Genomic DNA, 20,133 nt, shown 5'->3' on the forward strand with positions numbered 1-20,133 from the left:
GACAATGTTTCAAGAAATATGTAGTTAACTTATAAGATTTTAACCAGATAAGATTTGACCAAAGAGCTAAAGTAATCAGAAGACTATATACAATGCTTCATAAATTTTCATTCTCACAACCAGTCTTGTATGACTTATTTTACACATGACATATTTTTGATATTTGAATCCTGACAGATCTATAATATGTATTTAAAGTCAAGGAGAACGGAAATGTTTTCCCACATTTCTTCTGTGTCTTAACTGGGTTCAGCTTGCTTGGGTGCTCAGTGAATGTTATTGGTTTCTTCATTTTACATGCAGAATAGACCTGTATGTAAAGCAAGGGGACATAGAGAAATAGTGGTTTTCTTGCTGACCGAGTACTCAAATTACTACACAGAGGCTTCCCAGAAGTTCACACTAAGCTATAAAACAATCTTCACCATTAACTGACACACTTCACAGCATGGAATTTCTCTCTGCACAAAAAATAATATAGTCAACTTTCATTCACAAGTTCTCATAGACACTGGAAACAAAATGAATTATTTGAGCATTATTTTGTAACAAAAGGAACCAATGTACATGATTAATTTTCTATCAGTAAAGATTTATCCTTGTTGAAAATAATAATGACAGTAAGAATCTGTCTCTTTTAACAGAGATTACTTTTATGGCACGTTCTAAATTATAAAACACTTTGATATGTATTGCTTACTCTAATATTTTAGTGGAAAGTATTTTAAGTAATTTTATGTGAGAGAAATAACATTTAACTAACCTAATAAATGAGTTAATTCTCCTTTTAATATCGAAAACACTGAGAACACATATTTGCTCTCATTTCTGTAGATGGTGAATCTGCCTCTGTATGGTTTTTATCACTCCAGAAATTACTGACAATTATAGATATCTTTTAACATTTTGTTCATCTTTAAGATAAACACAACAAGAATAAAACTCACTAAATTCAGGTAATACTCCAGTGCTGACAAGGCGGTATTAAATTGTCTTCTGATTAATTACATGTCGAATCCTGCCAGTGCACAGCTGACAAGAGTCGGCGTGGTTTCCTTCACCGAGGTAGCTCCATTATCATCACAACTTCCTAGGGACCAATACAATGTGCACATACATAATGTTAAAGTGATCACAGAGGAGCCATAATCCATTTCTCGTTCTTGACTGCAGTAGGCCAGTCAGACAGTATCATCAGGTACCTGTTTTCTCTACCACTTCTGTTTTCATTTCCCTTTCAAAGTTCTCAGGCAGCACTAGCTGACAGTGACAAAGGGTTCTGCACTGTTTACCGTGCTGCCTCCCAGAAGAAGGAGACTATTTGTATAAGCTTATCAATGACAGGCATTCTCTGTTCAGCACTATGTCATCCTCTTGGCAGAAGGAACAAACTGTCACCTTTCCAATATAATAAATTTAGCCCAATGGTGGAAAATAGGGTCAAAGTATAAGAAAAAATGGTTTCTGTTCTTATTATTGTTTTTAAAGCAATGCGGCTTACATCAGAAACATCTGAAAGTAATTCAGGAGAAAGGAACTAGATACACTAAGCTAGTGTAGCACAGTAAGACTGTACTATATAGTAATCTAGTATAGCTTCCTACCAGTGTAGGAAGGAGGTCAGGGTAGCTCTGGGCACCTGGCATTCCTCTCTTGTCTCATTTGCATGTTGTCTGACATGTTGGTAGCATTTCTATATCTAAGACAGACATTATTATCCTTCAACTGTTTTCCATCTATGTGGCATGGGACATGAAATAGAACCTCCCCAAACCTCATGTCCATTGAGAAGAAATAATATTTTACATGCCCAAGTACAAGAAATTGGGCCACCCAATTTAAAAATTATTTTTAATTGTAAGATATATCAACTCTATTAGAAAAATGTTCAGTTTAAAAGAGATGTACATATGTCTAGTAATAATAATTAAATGTTCTTAAGTCTGTAACTTTGGTAGAAATATATTTGGGATACTGAAAAATATGCTGGTACGGGGAGTGCAAGCAAAAGTATTTTCAAAATCTTCAACCAAATAATTATATGTTAATGAATCTAAGAATAGCTGCTTTCTATCTTATTCTAGTAATAAATTAATAATTAATATTTATATATTTGTGTAGGCCTTATTTCACATGTACTATCTTCCCTAATCTCAGTGTTATATCAAGCTGTCTTATTATAATTCACAGAAGAAAAATTCTATTTGTAATAAACATTAGTCATACATTTCTCTAATTTTTAAATATTGTTTTAAAAACTATAATAAATGCTAGCCATATTGCAAAAGAAATATGAAGATTTAAAAACCCATTGGACACTCCGTATGACAGAGAAGGGTGATTTAAACCCTGTAGTTTTTGTTGTTGTTGTTTGTTTTAACAAGGAGTGAATAAAAAGCAATTTACAAGGAACAGAAATGTGAGTAAATTTGCTTATAAATCGAAAGATAAATCCTGAGCTGTACTGACTCCTCCAAATCATTATTTCTACACACATTTGGAGGGTAATATGTCTCTAAAGAATACTTTTTTTAAAGATTTCATTTTTTAATTTTTAGAGAGGTGAAGGGAGGGAAAAAGAGGGAGAGAAACATCAATGTGTGGTTGCCTCTCACATGCCCCCCCTACTGGGGACCTGGCCCGCAACCCAGACATGTGCCCTGACTGGGAATCAAATCTGAGACCCTTTGGTTTGCAGGTCAACATTCAATCCACTGAGCCACACCACCCAGGGCTGAAGAGTCATTTTTAAAGAAAACACTAATGTGGATTTGGGCACATAGGTTGAAATGTTGATGCTTCTTGTCACATATATGAGGAAATTCAGAACTAGGCTATAGTAATTATGATTCCTTCCCCAAATGGTTTCACACATTCTATTATGAAAATATGTTATTTCATTATTATTTCATATTGTTAAAAATAATTTTCCTGATTTTAAGTGTTTTTTTTTTAAGCCCAGCTGATGAAGTTACATTACAGTGCTCTTACCATCATTGTTTCTGAAACAATGCTAGAGAAATATCTCATACTCTTTTTGTTAAATAAATAAGATTGTTATTATTTTCATGTAAAACTTTCATATAAACAAATAACCTTTGAGTAGAACTCAATGCCACTGCTGACCCCTCCCTTTCTAAAGACGTTCTGTTATGACTTTTTCCTAGAGTCTCCCCAAACTCATAACCCACCTCTACTTTCTCTTGCCCTTTTGCATTTGCTTCTTGGAATTTTTCCTTACCTTATATATCGTCATTGTACACAAAATCCTTGAGTGGTTATTCTTTCCAGAGCTTCAAATTTATCCATGTAATATTAAACCCCAAATTCATTTTTAGATCAGTTATCTTTCCTAAACTTTAGACATTTTCACCTGAGCCTGTTACAGTTATGCAAAAGTTAATGTGCATTATTGAACTCAGTTTTTTCCATTCTATATCCACGAGGTCTGTCCGGAAAAAGTCCAGCCACTGTCAATATGAGAATGGTTTGGGTGACATTAATGTAACCTGGCAGCCAAGGAGGGTGGACTGGAGTACACATGCATGAACAATGACAACTTCACTGTACTTGCCAGTGGGGTGGTAGATGCCATTGAATGAGTATGTGTACTGTGTGGTTATCACATTCAGAAATGACCAAGTGAGTAAAGCAATGACTCTGTATCAAGTTTTTTGTTACTCTTGAAAATTCCTCCATGGAATCTATTCAGATGATTCAGAAGGCTTTCAGGAACAATGTAATGAGTGTAGTACAAATAAAAGTGTGGCACAAATACTTCAAAGATGGTCGAGAATCTGTTGAAAGTGATCCACGTTCTGGAAGGCCTGCAACAACAGAACGCCAGAGAATGATGAACGTGTATGGGCTGCAACCAACAAAGATCAGTGACTGGCAGTATGAGAGTTAGCTGATCTGGGGATTCCAAAAACTACTGTGTCTGAGATTTTGGTGTAAGATCTTGGCATGAAATGTGTCCTGGCAAAATTCGTTCTTTGGCTTCTGCTACCAAAGAAGGAACATTGTGCTATATTTGCTAATGACTTGATTCAAAACACTACCAATGAACCAGATTTCCTCAAGAAGGTCATAACTGGGGATGAATCATGGGTCTGCAGCTCTGGTCCAGAAATGAAGGCCCAGTCATCCCAATGGAGGTTGCCTGGTTCTCCACACCCAAAGAAGGTGTGGGAAAGTCACAGAATGATCAAGACCATGCTAACTGTGCTTTTTGATTGGGAAGGTGTTGTCCATCACATATATGCCCCATCCAGGCCAAACAATAAGGAATACCACCTCACTGGTTGAAAGATGCAATATGATGAAAACAGCCACAGTTATGGGCAACTGGTGATTGGCAGCTTCATTATGACAATGCACCCACTCATGCATCATGTCTCATGCAGAGTTTTTTTGTGAAACATCAAATCACCGAGGTGACTCGGCCCCACTATAGCCCAGATATGGTGCCCTGTGACTTCTGACTTTTCCCAAAATTAAAATCACCTTTGAAAGGGAAGAAATTTCAGACCGTTCATGAGATTCAGGAAAATACGATGAGGCAGCTGAAGGTGACTCCAACAAAGTATCTTGCAGAGTGTTTTGAGCAGTGGAAGAGACACTGGGAGAACTGTGTGAGGTCCCAACGTGCCTAGTTTGAAGGAGACTGAGGTGTCATTGACCTGTGTACAATGTTTCTTGTATCTTGTGTCTTCTTCAATACATGTTATTTTTCATACTACATGGCTAGATACTTAACTGCCTACTTTATTCAATATCCAAGTAAATGGCAATACTATCTACCCATAAAACTAAAATTAAAAAAGAAACTATTTCCTCTAATACAAAATATTTAATAATTTACCAAGTCTGGTATATTTTGTTGTCAAAATATATTTGAAACTTTCATGTCTTGCTAATGCCCTTTCCTACTATCTTATTTTAGGTCTTAATTATATTTTGTACTGATTATTTTAAATTTGTATACATTAAGGCTTGCTCTGTACTATAAAGTTCCATTGGTTTCGATAAATTTGTAATGTCACATCCACCATTACAGTATCATGCAGAATAATTTTACCACCCTAAAAAATGTTTTTTTGCAATTCATCCTTTCAAACATTAGCTTACCTCAGCCCCTGGCAAACACTAATCTATACAGTCTCTATGGTTTTTCCCTTTCTAAAAGATCATATAAATAGGGTCATACAACATGTGGTATATTTAGATTGGATTTTTTCTTCACTTAACAGTAAGTATACTAGGATTCCTCTAAATTTTTTGTATGGTGTAATAGTTCATTACTATTTATCACTGAAAAGTACTTCATAATATGGAATTTCCAAAATTTATTTATCCATTCACTTACTAAAGGACATCTTGCTTGTTTAGAGTTTTTGGTGGTTATTATTAAAATTTTTATAAACATTTCTGTACATGTATTTTGTGCATGCATAAGTTTTATAAAACCAGTATTATACAATTTCTTTTATATAAAGTACTTAGAATAAACAAATAGTAGAAGAGAGGTACAAAGTACTAGAATAGAAGGTACCAGGAGTTGGGGGAGCAGGGAAGAGGGAGTTATTATTCAATGGGTGCACAGTTTCTATTTGGATGATGAAAAATTTCTGGAGGTAGATGGTGGTGATGGTTGAACAATACTGTGAATGGACTTAACACCACTGAAATGTACACTTAAAATGGTTAAAATTGTGAACTTTATATTATGTATGTTTTATTTCAATAAAATGTACATATAAAAATAAATAAAATGTATTAAAACGTAAACTATGTGGAGTCAAATTGCTTAATCATATGTTAAGACTATTTAGCTTTGTAAACATTGCCCAAGTGTCTTCCAAAGCCGGTGGACCATTCTTCTTCCTGCTAGTACTGAATGAACATTCTTGCTTTCTGCATATGCACCAGCAATCCTTTGTGTTTTTCTGAATCTTAGCCATCCTGGTATGTGTGGTGTTATCTCATTGTTGTTTAAATCATGAGTCCATTTCTGGTATGAGGTTGTACACTGCTGTGAAAGCTGGCAGCATTTCATCGCTCACAGCAGCCAGTTTTTAAACACAGAGTTGTGTTTCCTAGTTAAACACACCCAAGATAATCCATCTTTAAAAAATAAGTGAATACAACAAACAGGGAATACAGCCTGGATCTTCTCTTATTTCTTTAATTGGTTTTACTGGTTCAAATAGCAGCAGCAACATTGAACTGTGCTCATAACCTACAGTTTAATTACCCTAATTTTCTGTAATAGTAATCAAGTCAACGTGTGAAAGGGGGTCCTCTAACGTGATACTCACAGACAAATCGAGGCAGTAATCAGAGAAAACTATAACATAGAATGATGAATAATAAAATAACGAAGTAAATATTGAGTGTAAGTCAGTATTGCCAAGTAACAAGAACATAGTAAGGGCTGTACCTGCACATACCTAATAATTTGTTCAAATATGAAGGTAAAGGGGAAAGTTTTCAATATAATTATCCTTGATAACTGATCCCTTCAAGTATCTAATTAATTATAAACAGATATCTACAGCAGAGAAATTGTTTTTAAAAATAACTGTTATATATGCTTAATATTAAGCGCAGATGATTAAAAATTAGAAATGTCCTTTGTAACTTGTTTTAAGCTTTGTCTATACTATTTGAATAGCAACTTACCTCCAAGCCCAGCCTCTGTTTCCTGTATTTCAATGTTTCATTTTCCTCTATGAAAAGAAAAGCACTTCGATTCCCTACGTGCTAAAAAGCTAGCAATCGTGAGTCCCACTTAGGGCTGCGCATTTTCATCTTCCCACAACCAGAGTATGACATCTCCTTTAAAGTAGACTTTGTTTGGGACAACAATGTTGGACAAGCACAAGAAAGTAAAACTTCAGAGCAATATGGCAGACTACCATTCTCTCTCCACCTAGCATGGTCGGATTACTAAATAAAAACACTAGACACCAATTAAATTTAAATTTCAGATAAAATGAAATAAAATACTGCATGGAACATACTTGAACTAAAAATTTACTTGTTGTTTCTTTGAAATTCAAATTTAATTGGACATGCTTTAATTTATCTCATGAGCCTGTCTCCAATCCCGTCCATCAGTTCATGAGCTGAGAGGAGGATGACGTTAAGAAGATAAAAGAAAAACAGACTAGATCGTCAGGGAAGATGGGGAAACTGCACACAATGGACCTCAAAAAGATGTATTATTTGAAAATACTTTATTTCATATTTTTAGGTAACTATTACACTAATATATCAGGTTTTTCATTGCACTTTTAATGTTGCTAATGTAAACTAATAATTTAAGTGAAATTATTCACTTATTTTTCACTTTTTCACAGGGGGCTCTATGAATGTTTTATAGACGTCTTATTGTATCTTTCATATCTCTTCTTAAACCTGTTTTTCTCTGGAAGCAATGGTGCTCACATATATAGTGATAGTAATAATAATAATAGTAACAGTAACTGTTTTGTTAGGTTTGCAGTTAATTACTAGTACTTTAACAAGAAAAAGTTTTCATGTATATTTTAAAAGCCTTTAAATATATGTAACTATGTACACTTAAACATATAACATGCATTTTTATGGCTGAAATACTAGATTCATGTCTGTATATGAAGACATTCCTTTGACTATCAATGAAGTGTTTGAGCACAATGTAAATTGAAGATTAACTTTTTGGTTTTTAAGAGAACCCTTGAATCACAGATAGTTGGAATTACACTGATAATACTTAATAACAGATTATAGCCACTGAGTTAAATCTAATCAAGCTGAAATGTTATGTGTATAAGTATTGAAATCATCATTATAATTCTAGATATTCTTAAAACAAACACCTTCTGGCATATTAATATTTGTATTATGATAGTTTTACTGCAAAAAACATAAACTACATTTGCAGAATAAAATGTCTCATCTTAGATCCAAAACATAGAATAACACAGTTAATGAAAACAAAGTTAGAGAAGCCAAGACAATAACAAAAATGCATTGTGATAGAGATGCTTCTAAATGCTTACATATGTGTGTAATAAAGACGCTATGATTCTGCTTTTATGTAGTGAAATTTAGCATTGGAATGAGATATTGTTACAATTACCTGCTACAAATTATAAATATATATTACCAAATACTCTGAAGGCTAACAAACATTTACATATACATGAAAGTCAATGACATTAGGTGACTACTTATTCTATTAACATTTTTATAGTATTTTCTAAGTATTATATTGGATTACATCTGACTTTTTGCAATGCTAACAAACGTTTAAGGATTGTTTTTCTTTTGTTGAATGTATGAATACTGATATATTTAAAAGAACATCTGAACATAATTTCATATTGAAGATCTTTTATCCATTTTTGTTATTTCATACATAAGGCAGGATTTTTACCTGAAAGACACGCAGCGGCTGCCAGAAACAGAATGAGTCTCCAGGAAGAAGTCATGCTTCTTCACCGAGATTCCCGGGGCCGTGTGTTGGAGCAGCTCTACCGTGTCTTCATCAAAGATGCCCTGTTGACACAGACAGCAGTTTTCAAAAACAGAGAAAATGGGCAAACAAAAAAGCAAATGCTTAACCCATTTAAAAATATCATAATAAAAAATGATAGATAAACTTCATTGCAAAGGTTAGATTAATATATACTTGAATATTGAAACCAATGATACAGTTTCCATTAGGATTAATTTAAGGTGTAGTGTAAAACTTCAGAGAAATGACAAACTTTCCCTATCATATTTATTTATGTTGAATACTCTCTTACACATAGTGAAAAGACCAGGCTCTAATGGGGATGGTGTTTTTCTCACAGGGAATGTATATTTATTAAATTAGACAAATTATCGGACTAGAAAAATAGTGTATAGAAACCAGTTACATTAATATATACTCTTCTGGCCTAGGAAATAACTAATGATCAATTAGCCAAGTGACTTTACACAAGTGCCCGTAGCTCATCTAAACCTCCACAGGGAATTTTTCTCATTTAACTATTAATGTCAACTGCCTTTGTTTATAACTCCTACGACTATCTGTGTGTTATAGTTCCCCCCTTTGGTGAGCTACTCCTCTCAGCATATTTTGCTAGCCAACCCTAAGGGAAATAGGATTTTCATGAATATTACAATTTTGTCTAATACCATTTGTTATATAATAACCAGTATAGCACATTAATATACTTTAGCTCCATTAATTGCCTGAAAGATACAATAAACATAAAAAATATAAGATTCTAACATGAAACTTCCTGTGAGAACTTGACAAATGTCCGTTAGAAATTTCTATAATAAACAAGTAACTTCTGAGTTTTCAGGTGTCGGTCATGACTTTCTTGGCCAAAAGTGATTAAATTGAGAAGTAATTGTATAGTATACTCATGAAAATAACAATTGCTGCTCAGCAATTGGTTCCCCCTTATAGACTTAAGGGTTATCTTCATTTTTTAAAAAACATCTTCAAAATACAAAACATTTTCTAAACTTCATTATTACATAAAGAAGTTTAGAAAACTTCATTATATAACAAGATTTTGACTAATCTTATTATATAAGGATAACATTTTTATTATCTGATGATCAATATTCTGGTGGAAAAATTCTTTCTTTTATTTTAACATCATGAGTCTTTTCCAATATATATTCTGCCTGTAATATACTATATGCAATTTTTAATTTTCTTTAAAGTGGTATAGGAACATATGAAGTCATCTGATGACAGCATCCTAGAGGGTTTTGATTGCTTTTATACAGTTTCTCACACACATCTAACTATTGTTATAGCATTTCCTGTTATTTTTTTGATTTTGTCAGAGATTATTAGCTTTTGGGGTCTTTTACATTTTTTTTTTCGTACAGTCAATGCGCTCATTCTTGCTGTACTCAGATGTCATTTATCTGCATAATGTTTATTTGAACTACCTCGTTACATCAACATGTACAACCTCCATAAACAGATGGAAGAGGTAATAAAGGACGTCAGTGACTTGGCAAATAAGTACAGTGGAGATTGAGTAAAAGTGTTTCCACTTTGATTAGTATGTGACAGGGTTAAAATATGAGGGACTTGGATATTAGTTTTGTTGAAAAGAATAAAAAGATCAAATATCTCTTTTTCTGTGCACCTTTCTATCTTAACCATGATTCTTTGCTAATACTGGGGTTAGGGGCACTTCTGCTTGGAATAAGTGTCCTTTAGAGTCTCAGCAAGGCCAGGGCGAGGCTCACAAAAAAGGAACACTAAAAAAACAAGCCTTTTGAGGAACTGTGTTCTACATGTCCTTGAAGTTTTCTACCCCAGTGCACCTGGAAAAAAATAGGTAATAAAATGCAACAGAAGATGTAGCAGAAAAACAGCAGAATGCATATTGGTCTTGTCGTGCTTGCTGTCACACATGCCCTGAGGGTCATGCTGCAGTGTCAGGAGGCAGATGAACAGAATTCTCGCTCGCTGACACAACCAGAGTGAGTTATGATATTGTGACTCACAAGAAAATAAATTACAGTTGTATCCTCCACGAAGTACTATGAGCTGTAGATGGAAAACTGAGCTCACTGTGTTTACATATTTTGGAGGTATTCTTTAACATGATTTTTGACAGTGTAATTAAGCATCAATCTTTCTCATCTTTTTAAAACTAAGAACTTCTTTTGTCCTTAACAGAACCTGCCATGAAGAAAAGTACACAGCAAAGATTTAAGAAAAAGCAGCACTAGCCTTCTGAGTCTTCAAGTCAACTTTGTAATTTTATTTTAATTTTATTCAATATTTTTATTGCTGTTCTATTACAGTTGTCCCAGTTTTCCCCCAATGCTCTTTCCTGCCCTGGCCACCCCCCCACTCCCACAGTCAATCCCCAGCCTGTTGTCCGTGTTCATGGGTCATCTATACTTGTTCTTTAACTAGGCCTTCCCCTTCTTTCTTCTCTTGTACCCCTTGCCTCAACTTTGTAATTTTATTTAAAACACAAATGGTTCAACATTATTTAATACTGCATAATGTACTTAGTACAGACAGGAACCGGAAAAAAAAAACAAAAACAAAAACAGCAACTCGAGGGATCTAGTGTTAGAAATATTTCATGATTCCCATCACCTGGTGACTGATACAAGAAAAAGGTGAAGACAGAACAGTGGCTCCCGGAGCCTGAGGCCGGCCTCCATGAGTATTCCAGCAGGACTTGTGTTGGGATACTGAGTACCACCCACGGCCAGTGACAGAAGATTTCCCTTTCTGCTAATACCAGAGCTAGATACCATGACAAGATTTAGTTCTTAAAATAATACAGATTATATTATAAAAGATTTTCAAATGCCTTAATAAACTAATTTGAAAGAAATAAAAACTTACTAAAAATCAAAACTAGATAAAAAGCAGCAAGCTGATAAATGAAGCTAACATTCACTGTCAGGCCACTTACCAAATGCCAGTCAACGTTAGGCTGCTGTTCAAGGCTTGTCTGAACATGTGGGACAAAACATGAAGCCCAAAGCTCAATAAGGTAGGCTTTCTAATAAAAGTTCCGTACAGGGGTGGCCTAAAGTGGGTTTGCAGTTGTGTGTCTGCCAAGTACAGTTCACTCTTATATTATTACTCATTATTCATTGAATTATTTGGATTATTCCAACTATGAGTCTACTTTTGCTCACCCCTATATAGCTAGGATGCCAGAGGGAACAAAAATACTGTTTGAATGAGCTAGAAATATCTCTCCAGAGAGAGGTGCCACCCAGAGAAAAATAAAAGAAAAATTTCAGTCTTAAACCATGAGAATGGATGAAAAGAAAAAAGAAAATCCCATAATCAAAAATGAATAGTCAATATTCACAAAATATATTAGAAAAACAAATTATTATGAGTGAGAATTGACAGAAGAGTAGAAGTCAGAATCAGATGTTGCAGATATCAAATACTTGACTTTTCAGACAGTTTATAAAACAAATATATGTGATCTGTTCTTAAACATAATGGAATTAGCATTATTAAAAAAGAAGAAACAGAGGTGAAGAAATTATCTAGAGTGAAGCCCAGAAAGACAAATGGGTAGAAAATATTAATGATAAACAGAATAAAAGATATATATAGTAAGAATTTTATATATGTAATAAGATTTCCAGAAAGAGAAAGAGAATGGGATGAAGCTATATGCAAGAATATAATTGCTAAAATTTTCCAGAATTGAAGAAATTGAAAAATTTTAAGATTCAAGAAAACCTAAAAAAGACAAAAAACAAACAAACAAAAAACCCAAGAAGATTGAACACCTAGGCAAATCATATTGATAATGATGAATATCAAAGATTAAAACAAACAAAAAAACAAAAAAACATACAGAAAAAGAGGTATTAACTATAAAAGTAGGAAAATCAGAATCTCATTTGACCTAATAATAGAAGTAATGGGATCCAAAAAGACTGTAATAACTTGCTGGTAACATATGACTATCAATCTATAATACTAAACGCAGTGAGAGATTCAAGATGGTGGAGGAGTAAGTAGAAGCTACGCAAACCTCCTCCCAGGACCCAGTGTGGAAATTACAAATAAATTGTAGATAAATCATCCTGCATAACCAACTGAACACCAGCTGGAGAGAAGCCTTATAACCACAAACAGACAGAAGAAACCAGCTCATCACAATGAGACTGGTAAGAAGAAGGGAGGGGTGCCAGAGGGCTGACTGGGCTCCCATAGGTAGCAGCTAAAGTTCCAGAGAGATATTTCAGATTCTGAGGGTTTCCCTCTAAGAAGTGTGGGGTCTAAACCCCATGCTGGCTCCCCAGGTTATAGCACCAAAGGTGGAAAGAAACCCAGATAACATCCAGCTGTGAAAAGCAGCAGGACTTCTATCTGCCAGGAGAGACTGGTGAGGATTCAGAGAGCATTTTAAAAGGCCAATGCCCCAAATTTCATTTGTAGCCACTTACCTTGGGCTCTGGCAGAGGGAGGACAGAGTGGACTAGAGATGCTTGAGTAGAATCTGGGGTTGGTGGCTCTGGGGAAAGAACTGAAAGAACAGCTGCCAGGATCTGAATGGAATCAGCCTGAGGGGAAGCAATAGCCCTGCCCATAGGAATTACTCTGCCCCACCCTGTGGAGCTTAAGCCAAGCTATTGATTACAGCAAGAGGCTATATCACTATTTAGTTTAACAAACTAAGGCAGATCTTAGGAAGGTCTAAGAGACTTCAGCTGACCGTCCTCCAGCACCGATTAGACTGTCCTCTAATTTCTCAACAGAAACATTTCAGGCCAGAAGGGAATGGTGTGAAATATTCAAGGTGATGAAAAGCAATGACTTAAAACCACAGGTAGTTAACCCAGCAAAGCTATCATGCAAAATTGAAAGAGAAATAAAGAGCTTTCGAGACAAGAAAAAGCTAAAGGAGTTTGTTAACACCAAACCAGTACTACAGCAAATATTAAAGGGCTTGTTTTAAAAAGAGAAAGGTAAAAAACAGAGGAAAAGAGTCTAACAATAAAATGGCACTACACACGTATCCATCAATAATCACCTTAAATGTAAATGGCATAAATTGTCCAACCAAAAGATATAGGATAGCTGAATAGATAAGAAAAGAAAACCCATATATATACTGCTTCCAAGAGACCATTTCAAATCAAAAGATACACACAGACTAAAAGTAAAGGGATTAGAAAAGATATTTCATGCAAAAGGAAAGGGAAAAAAAAGCTGAGGTAATTGCACTTACACCTGACAAAATAGATTTTAAAACCAAGTCTATAGTAAGAGACAAAGAAGAACACTACATAATGATAAAGGGGACAATCCAATAAGAGGATATAACCCTAGTGAACATTTACACACCCAACATAGGAACACCCAAATATGTGAAGCAAATCTTGATGGATATAAAGGGAGAGGTCAACTGAAATGCAGGCATAGTCAAGGATTTTAACACTCTAATGACTTCAATGCATAGAGAACATCCAGACGTATAATCAACAAGAAGGAAGCAGCCTTAAATGACACACCAGATGAAATGGATTTAAATGATATCTTCACAGCATTTCACCTCAAAGCAGTAGAATATACATATGTTTCAAGTGCACATGGAACATTTTCTAGGATAAACCACATGTTAGGACACAAAACAAGTCTCAATCTTTTTAAGAATATTGAAATCATACCAAGCATCTTCTCTGACCACCATGGTATGAAACTAGAAATCAATCACAAAAAGAACATTGAAAAATATGCATCAAGATATAGAAGCTAAATAACATGTTATTAAACAGTGAATGAATCAACAAGATCAAGGAAGAAATCAAAATATACCATGAAACAAATTAAAATGAAGACACTACAATCCACACTCTGTGCCACACTGGGAAAACAATCTTAAGAAAGAAATTCATACCATTACAGGTTTACCTCAAAAAAAAAAAAAAAAAGAAAGAAAGAAAGAAAGAAAGAAAAAGAAAAAGTTCAAATAAACAATCTAACTTTACTCTTAAAGGAACTTGGAAAAGAACAACAACAAAAAAAGCCCAAGAGAGTAGAAGGAAGGAAATAATAATAAAGATCAGAGCAGAAATAAACAAAACAAAGTCTAAAAATTATGATACAAAAGATCAATGAATCCAAGAGCTGGTTCTTTGAAAACATAAACAATAGTGAAAAAACTTTAACCAGACTTATCAAGAAAAAAGAGAGAGGATCCAAATAAATAAAATCAAAATGAAAGAGGAGAAATAACAACTGACATCAAAGAAATACAAATGATTGTAAAAATATATTATGAACAACTATGTGCCAACAAACTGGACAACCTGGAGAAAATAGATAAATTCTTAGAAATATACAGTGTTTGAAAACTAAATCAGGAAGAATCAGAGAATCTGAATAAACTGATTACACCTAATGAAATTGAAGCAGTAATCAGCAACTCCCAACAAACAAAAGCCCTGGACTGGATGGCTTCACAGGTGAATTTACCAAACATTCTGAGAAGAACTAATGCCTCTTCTTCTCAAACTATTCCATAAAATTCAAGAGGAGGGGAGGCTCTCAAGCTCATTTTATGATGCCAGAATTGTACTAATTCCAAAACCAGATAAAGACACTACAAAGGAAGAAAATTATAGGCCAATATCACTAATGAATATAGATGCTAAAATCCCCAACAAAATGTTTATAAACTGAGTAGAGCAATGTATCAAAAAGATCATATGCCATGATCAAGTAGGATTTATTCAAGGAAAGCAAGGTTGGCACAACATTCACAAATCAATAAATATGATTCACCACATAAAAAAATGAAGGTTAGATATCATATGATCATATTAATAGATGCAGAAAAAGCATTTGATAAAATCCAGCACCCATTTATGATAAAAACTCTCAGCAAAATAGGATTAGAAGAAACATACCTAAACATAACAAAGGCCATATATGACAAATTCATGACCAGCTCATACTCAATGGACAAAAAAGTACAAGTGTTCCCCTTAAGATCAGGAATTACAGGGATATCCACTTTCACCTCTCTTATTCAGCATAGAACTGGATGTCCTAGCCACAGCGATCAAGAAGAAGAAGAAATAAAAGGCATCCAAATTGATAAGGAAGAAGTAATACTGTCATTATTTGTAGATGACATGATACATGGAGAACCCCCAAAATTCCACCAAGGAACTACTAAAACTGATAAATGAATTCAGCAAAATAGCAGGAAAAAATTAATATTCAGTAATCAGTTACATTTTTATATGCCAGTAACTTACTAACAGAAAGGGAAAATAAGAAAACAATCCCACTCACAACTGCTACAAAAAGAATAACATACCTAGGAATAAACCTAATCAAGGATGTGAAAGACCTGTACTTGGAAAATTATAAGACACTGAAGAAAGTCAATTGAAGAAGATGTGAATAAGTGGGAGCACATACCATGTTCATGGACAGGAAGAATTAACATCATCAAAATGTCCATGCTACCCAAAGCAATCTATAGAGTCAGTGCTACTCCTGTCAACATTCCAATGATGTATTTCAAAGAATTAGAACAAATATTTTAAAAATTTATATGAAACCACAAATGGCCCCACAAAGCCCAGAAATCCTGAGAACAAAGAACAAAACTGGAGTAATCACAATACTTAATATCAAACTGTATTATAATGTCATAGTAATAAAAATAGCATGGTACTGGCATAAAAACAGACATCATAAATAGATGAATGGACATAATAGAGAGCTGAGAAATAAATCCAGCCTTTACAGTCAATTAATATTTGACAGAGGAGGCAAGCAAATACGACGAGCTAAAGATAATTAAATGGTGTTGGGACAATTGGATGGAAAAGTGTAGAAAAATGAAACTAGGCCACATTCTTATACTACATACATTAATAAAGTCAAAATGGATCAAAGACTTAAATGTTAGATCTGAAACCATAAAAATCATAAAAGAAAACATAAGCAGCCAAGTCTTGGACATTGCTCATAGCGATATTTTATCATATATATCTCCCCAGGGAAGGGAAACAAAAGAAAAAAATAAACAAATAGTACTACATCAATCTAAAATATTTTTGCACAGCAAAGGAAATTATCAATGATATACAAAGACAACCCACAGAATGGTAGAAAATATTAGCCGATAAATCTGATATTCAAAATTTATAAAGAACTTACAATGCTCAAACCAAAAATACCCAGTTAAAAAATGGGCAAAGGCTTTGAATAGACACTTATCCAAAGAGGACAAATACATGGCTAATAGACATATAAAAAGATGCTCAATGTCAGTAATCATCAGAGAAATGCAAATTGAAATCACAACGAGATATCACTTCACACTTGTCAGAATGGTTATCATCAAAATCAACAAACAACAAATGAGGGTGAGGATGTGGAGAAAGGAGAACCCTTTTGCAATGTTGTTGGGAATGCAGATTGGTTCAGCTACTGTGTGAAGCAGTATGGAGATACCTCAAAAAAATTAAAAATAGATCTGCCTTTCAACGGAGTGATCTCACTTCATTTCTGGAAATATATCCTAAGGAATTTAAAACATTAATTAGAAAGAACATAAGCACCTTTATGTTCATTGCAATGTTATTTACAATCATCAAGATATGGAAGCAGCCCAAGTGTCCGTCAGTAGGTGAGCAAATAAAACAACTATGGGACATTTACACAACAGAATACTACTCAGCCATAAAAATGAAGGGGACAGGAGTTAAATAAAATTTTCTTCTCAGTCAAATACTGACAGATCAATGATATTGTAATAAAGCCTGGTGGGACAATTGAGTTTGTCAATAGTGAATCTTTGAAAAGTTATACATGAGAGTCATCAGATAGAAGAAAAAATAATTGCACTGGGAAGCTCTGAAATGAATAGAAGGCACATGAGAAGTTAACTCCTATGTTTTCTATGTTTACTATATTCCTGAAGTATTCCACGTGTTTTACCTTTGGGAACTCATTTAACACATAGAACTCTATAATATAAATCTGTTATTCTCAGGTTAAAGAAGGTAAGTCTGAGGTATAAAGAATTTAAATAAATTTTCTAAGATTGCACAGTATTTGGTAATGAAGAGAAATTATATATTTAAAATCTTATACACAGAATTAAGTATATATACAACTTTTCATATGTCCTGTAAAACAGAAACCTAAATTGCTTAGTAGAACATGAGAAGGTCTTCAAAGTCATACAAACTATGCATCTTGTCACATCTCCCATTAGTCTATTTCAACATTTTGGAGCTCAGCTAATTAAAATAGTTTTTCATTTGCAAACCTAATTAGGGTTGTATATCTTCCAGGAAGTGCCCACGCTCACACCCCAACCATCAAATTCTTTATTTCAAAATATCTAGTTGTGGAGGGGATGAAATAAATTATTAAGTTGCTTAATTAAGGACAAGTACAGTCTTGATTTCAGAGTGGATTTCTGGTATCCAGGCTGCAGAGAGAAGGCCAACAGGGCTGGATACTACTGCCCAGGAGAGAGAAGTAGGAAATCAAGTCCACAAGTAACAAAGAATTCACAAGCCTGAAAAAGAAGTTTGAATTTCATCATAAACATTGGCATAATAAAGACAAACTATTATTATAAGCTAACGCAGGTTCTAAAGTTCTCAGATACCTTCCAATACTATCCAATTTTGCCATGTAAAGTACACAGGAACAAGTGCATCTCTATTTTTCCCGACTGGAAGAGCAGATGTGAAAAAGTGGTGGGACTTGCCTAATACCTCACGTAATTCAACAGCAGCATACGGATTTACACTCCTGTTTTCTGATTGCCGGTCCAGAGAGCTAAATTTTGTAATATGTGGAAGTTGCTATTTCCATTTTCTACTGAGGACAAAACATAAATTCAGAGTTGTTGGACAATTTTAAATAACACATTTCTAAATGTTTACACAGAGGTTCTCCTGACAATGAAAGACTTATGACTTGAAGCCTGGTTTCCCTCAGTAAGAGGAAGGAGAGTGTGTGAATAATGAAAAAGTCCTGGGTTATGGCACCCTAGAAAACGAACCAGTCAGGGCACGTGTTCAGGGTTTCACACGAGCGAGTAAGCGCCGGGTAAAGAGTTTTAAGTGCACAATTTCATATGTATATTCTGTTCATTACCAAACAGCAAAAGGTTGGTAAAGGTTTGAGATGCATATAAATTTGTTTTCTGACGTGTTAAAGTTGGTCTCTAAGAGAAGTTCGATGGCTTGACAGAAGGAACGATGTAAGAAGATACTGAGGGAGCCCAAAGGGTCTGGAGTCCTAACGGTTTCCTTTGTATAATGTGATATAAGATTTTAGACTCATGGTCTGTAGCAAGAGAGATGGACCCATATTTATACTGGTATTTAATTTTCTTTTAATTTATTTATATATGGGGAAATAACCTTTTGAAGACGGTTTAACAATAGTTGAGCTCACTTAATCTTGGTTAAACTGGTTTTAATGATTTACTTACATTTTAACCTATCGGTCCTCAGAAAACTGGCCTTTGGAATCATTATTTTCATCTATTATCTTCATCTGGCAGTAGATACCAGAGAACTAAACTGTATTTAAACAATGTTTTGGTTTAGGCACATGGTTAGCCTGGGAATTGTGGATGCATCCAAGGCAATGTTTGAAACAGCTAATAACGTTCCCCTCAGGAATCATATACATCTTTGTTCTTTGTTTCCCTATGAAAATGTTTTTCCTAAAAATTTTATATTCTCTAATGACAAGGAAAATGGGGCTGCTGACTGACAAAACAAACAAACAAGCAAAACTTGGAAATATGCCCCATATAAATATATAGTATTGTTATAAAATATTAGGCAGCTCCCCCCGGTGGAATTTTACTAGCAATATGACAAGAATCGGTGACTGGTCTGCTATGTTGTTTACAAAGACTTATAAAGAAATCTCAGTGAATGAAAAAGAGAGACTACAGGAATGTGCACTACATCTTTTTATACTTCAAACTTTAATACAAATGACAACTATTGATATTTTTTCACACAGTAACTGCAGAGAAACAATGTGATCAACTCAATAGGGACCAGTAAGGAAAATTTAAAAAAAAACCCAAAAACCTCCATTCTGGGCAAAGCCAAGTTGCTGATAAACTGCCTCTCTCTGCCTCAGCTTCTTCAGTCTGTATCATGCAGCTCCAGCCTTTCCTGATTCTCAGCAGTGTTACCTGATTTCATTAAGTCCTTGAAGCCTCACGGATAAAAAGTCTAAAAACCCAAAATGAGCATATTTCCCTGCATTCTTTCTCTTAATTCAATTAAACAGCTTAAAACTTTCTTAAACTCTAGTACACAGAATTGCAAATATAAGTAAATTATGAAAGGGAAGATGTGCTTCAATGAATCATATTCCTCAACACCAAATGTTTCAAGTGAGACTCTTAAAGTGCTAACTTAGACCCTGCCAGCACTAGGAGACTCAGAGGTCATCTAGGACAGCACTCTGCCAGGAATCTCAAGAGCCCAGCATAATTTCAGTTTCAGTAAAATGAATACAACTGACTTATCATAATCTGATAACTGCGAGAGCTGGAAAGTGTAAGATACATCATGTAATAGTTTCCTATTCATAGCATTAAGTTGCTAGGC

General features: G+C 34.4%; 1 protein-coding gene across 1 annotated transcript in view; it reads right to left on the reverse strand.

Annotated features, from left to right (window-relative positions):
* The window catches only part of CNTN5 (contactin 5), a 1,123,225-nt gene that overhangs the window by 626,994 nt on the left and 476,098 nt on the right, over positions 1-20,133 (reverse strand). Inside the window, exon 3 of the mRNA XM_024574613.3 lies at positions 8,426-8,547. Coding sequence (XP_024430381.3) covers positions 8,426-8,480 — 55 coding nt within the window. The 5' untranslated portion in view covers positions 8,481-8,547. The remainder of the gene's footprint in view (positions 1-8,425; positions 8,548-20,133) is intronic.

Source organism: Desmodus rotundus, chromosome 5 (assembly GCF_022682495.2).
Source record: "Desmodus rotundus isolate HL8 chromosome 5, HLdesRot8A.1, whole genome shotgun sequence".
Lineage (NCBI taxonomy): Eukaryota > Metazoa > Chordata > Mammalia > Chiroptera > Phyllostomidae > Desmodus > Desmodus rotundus.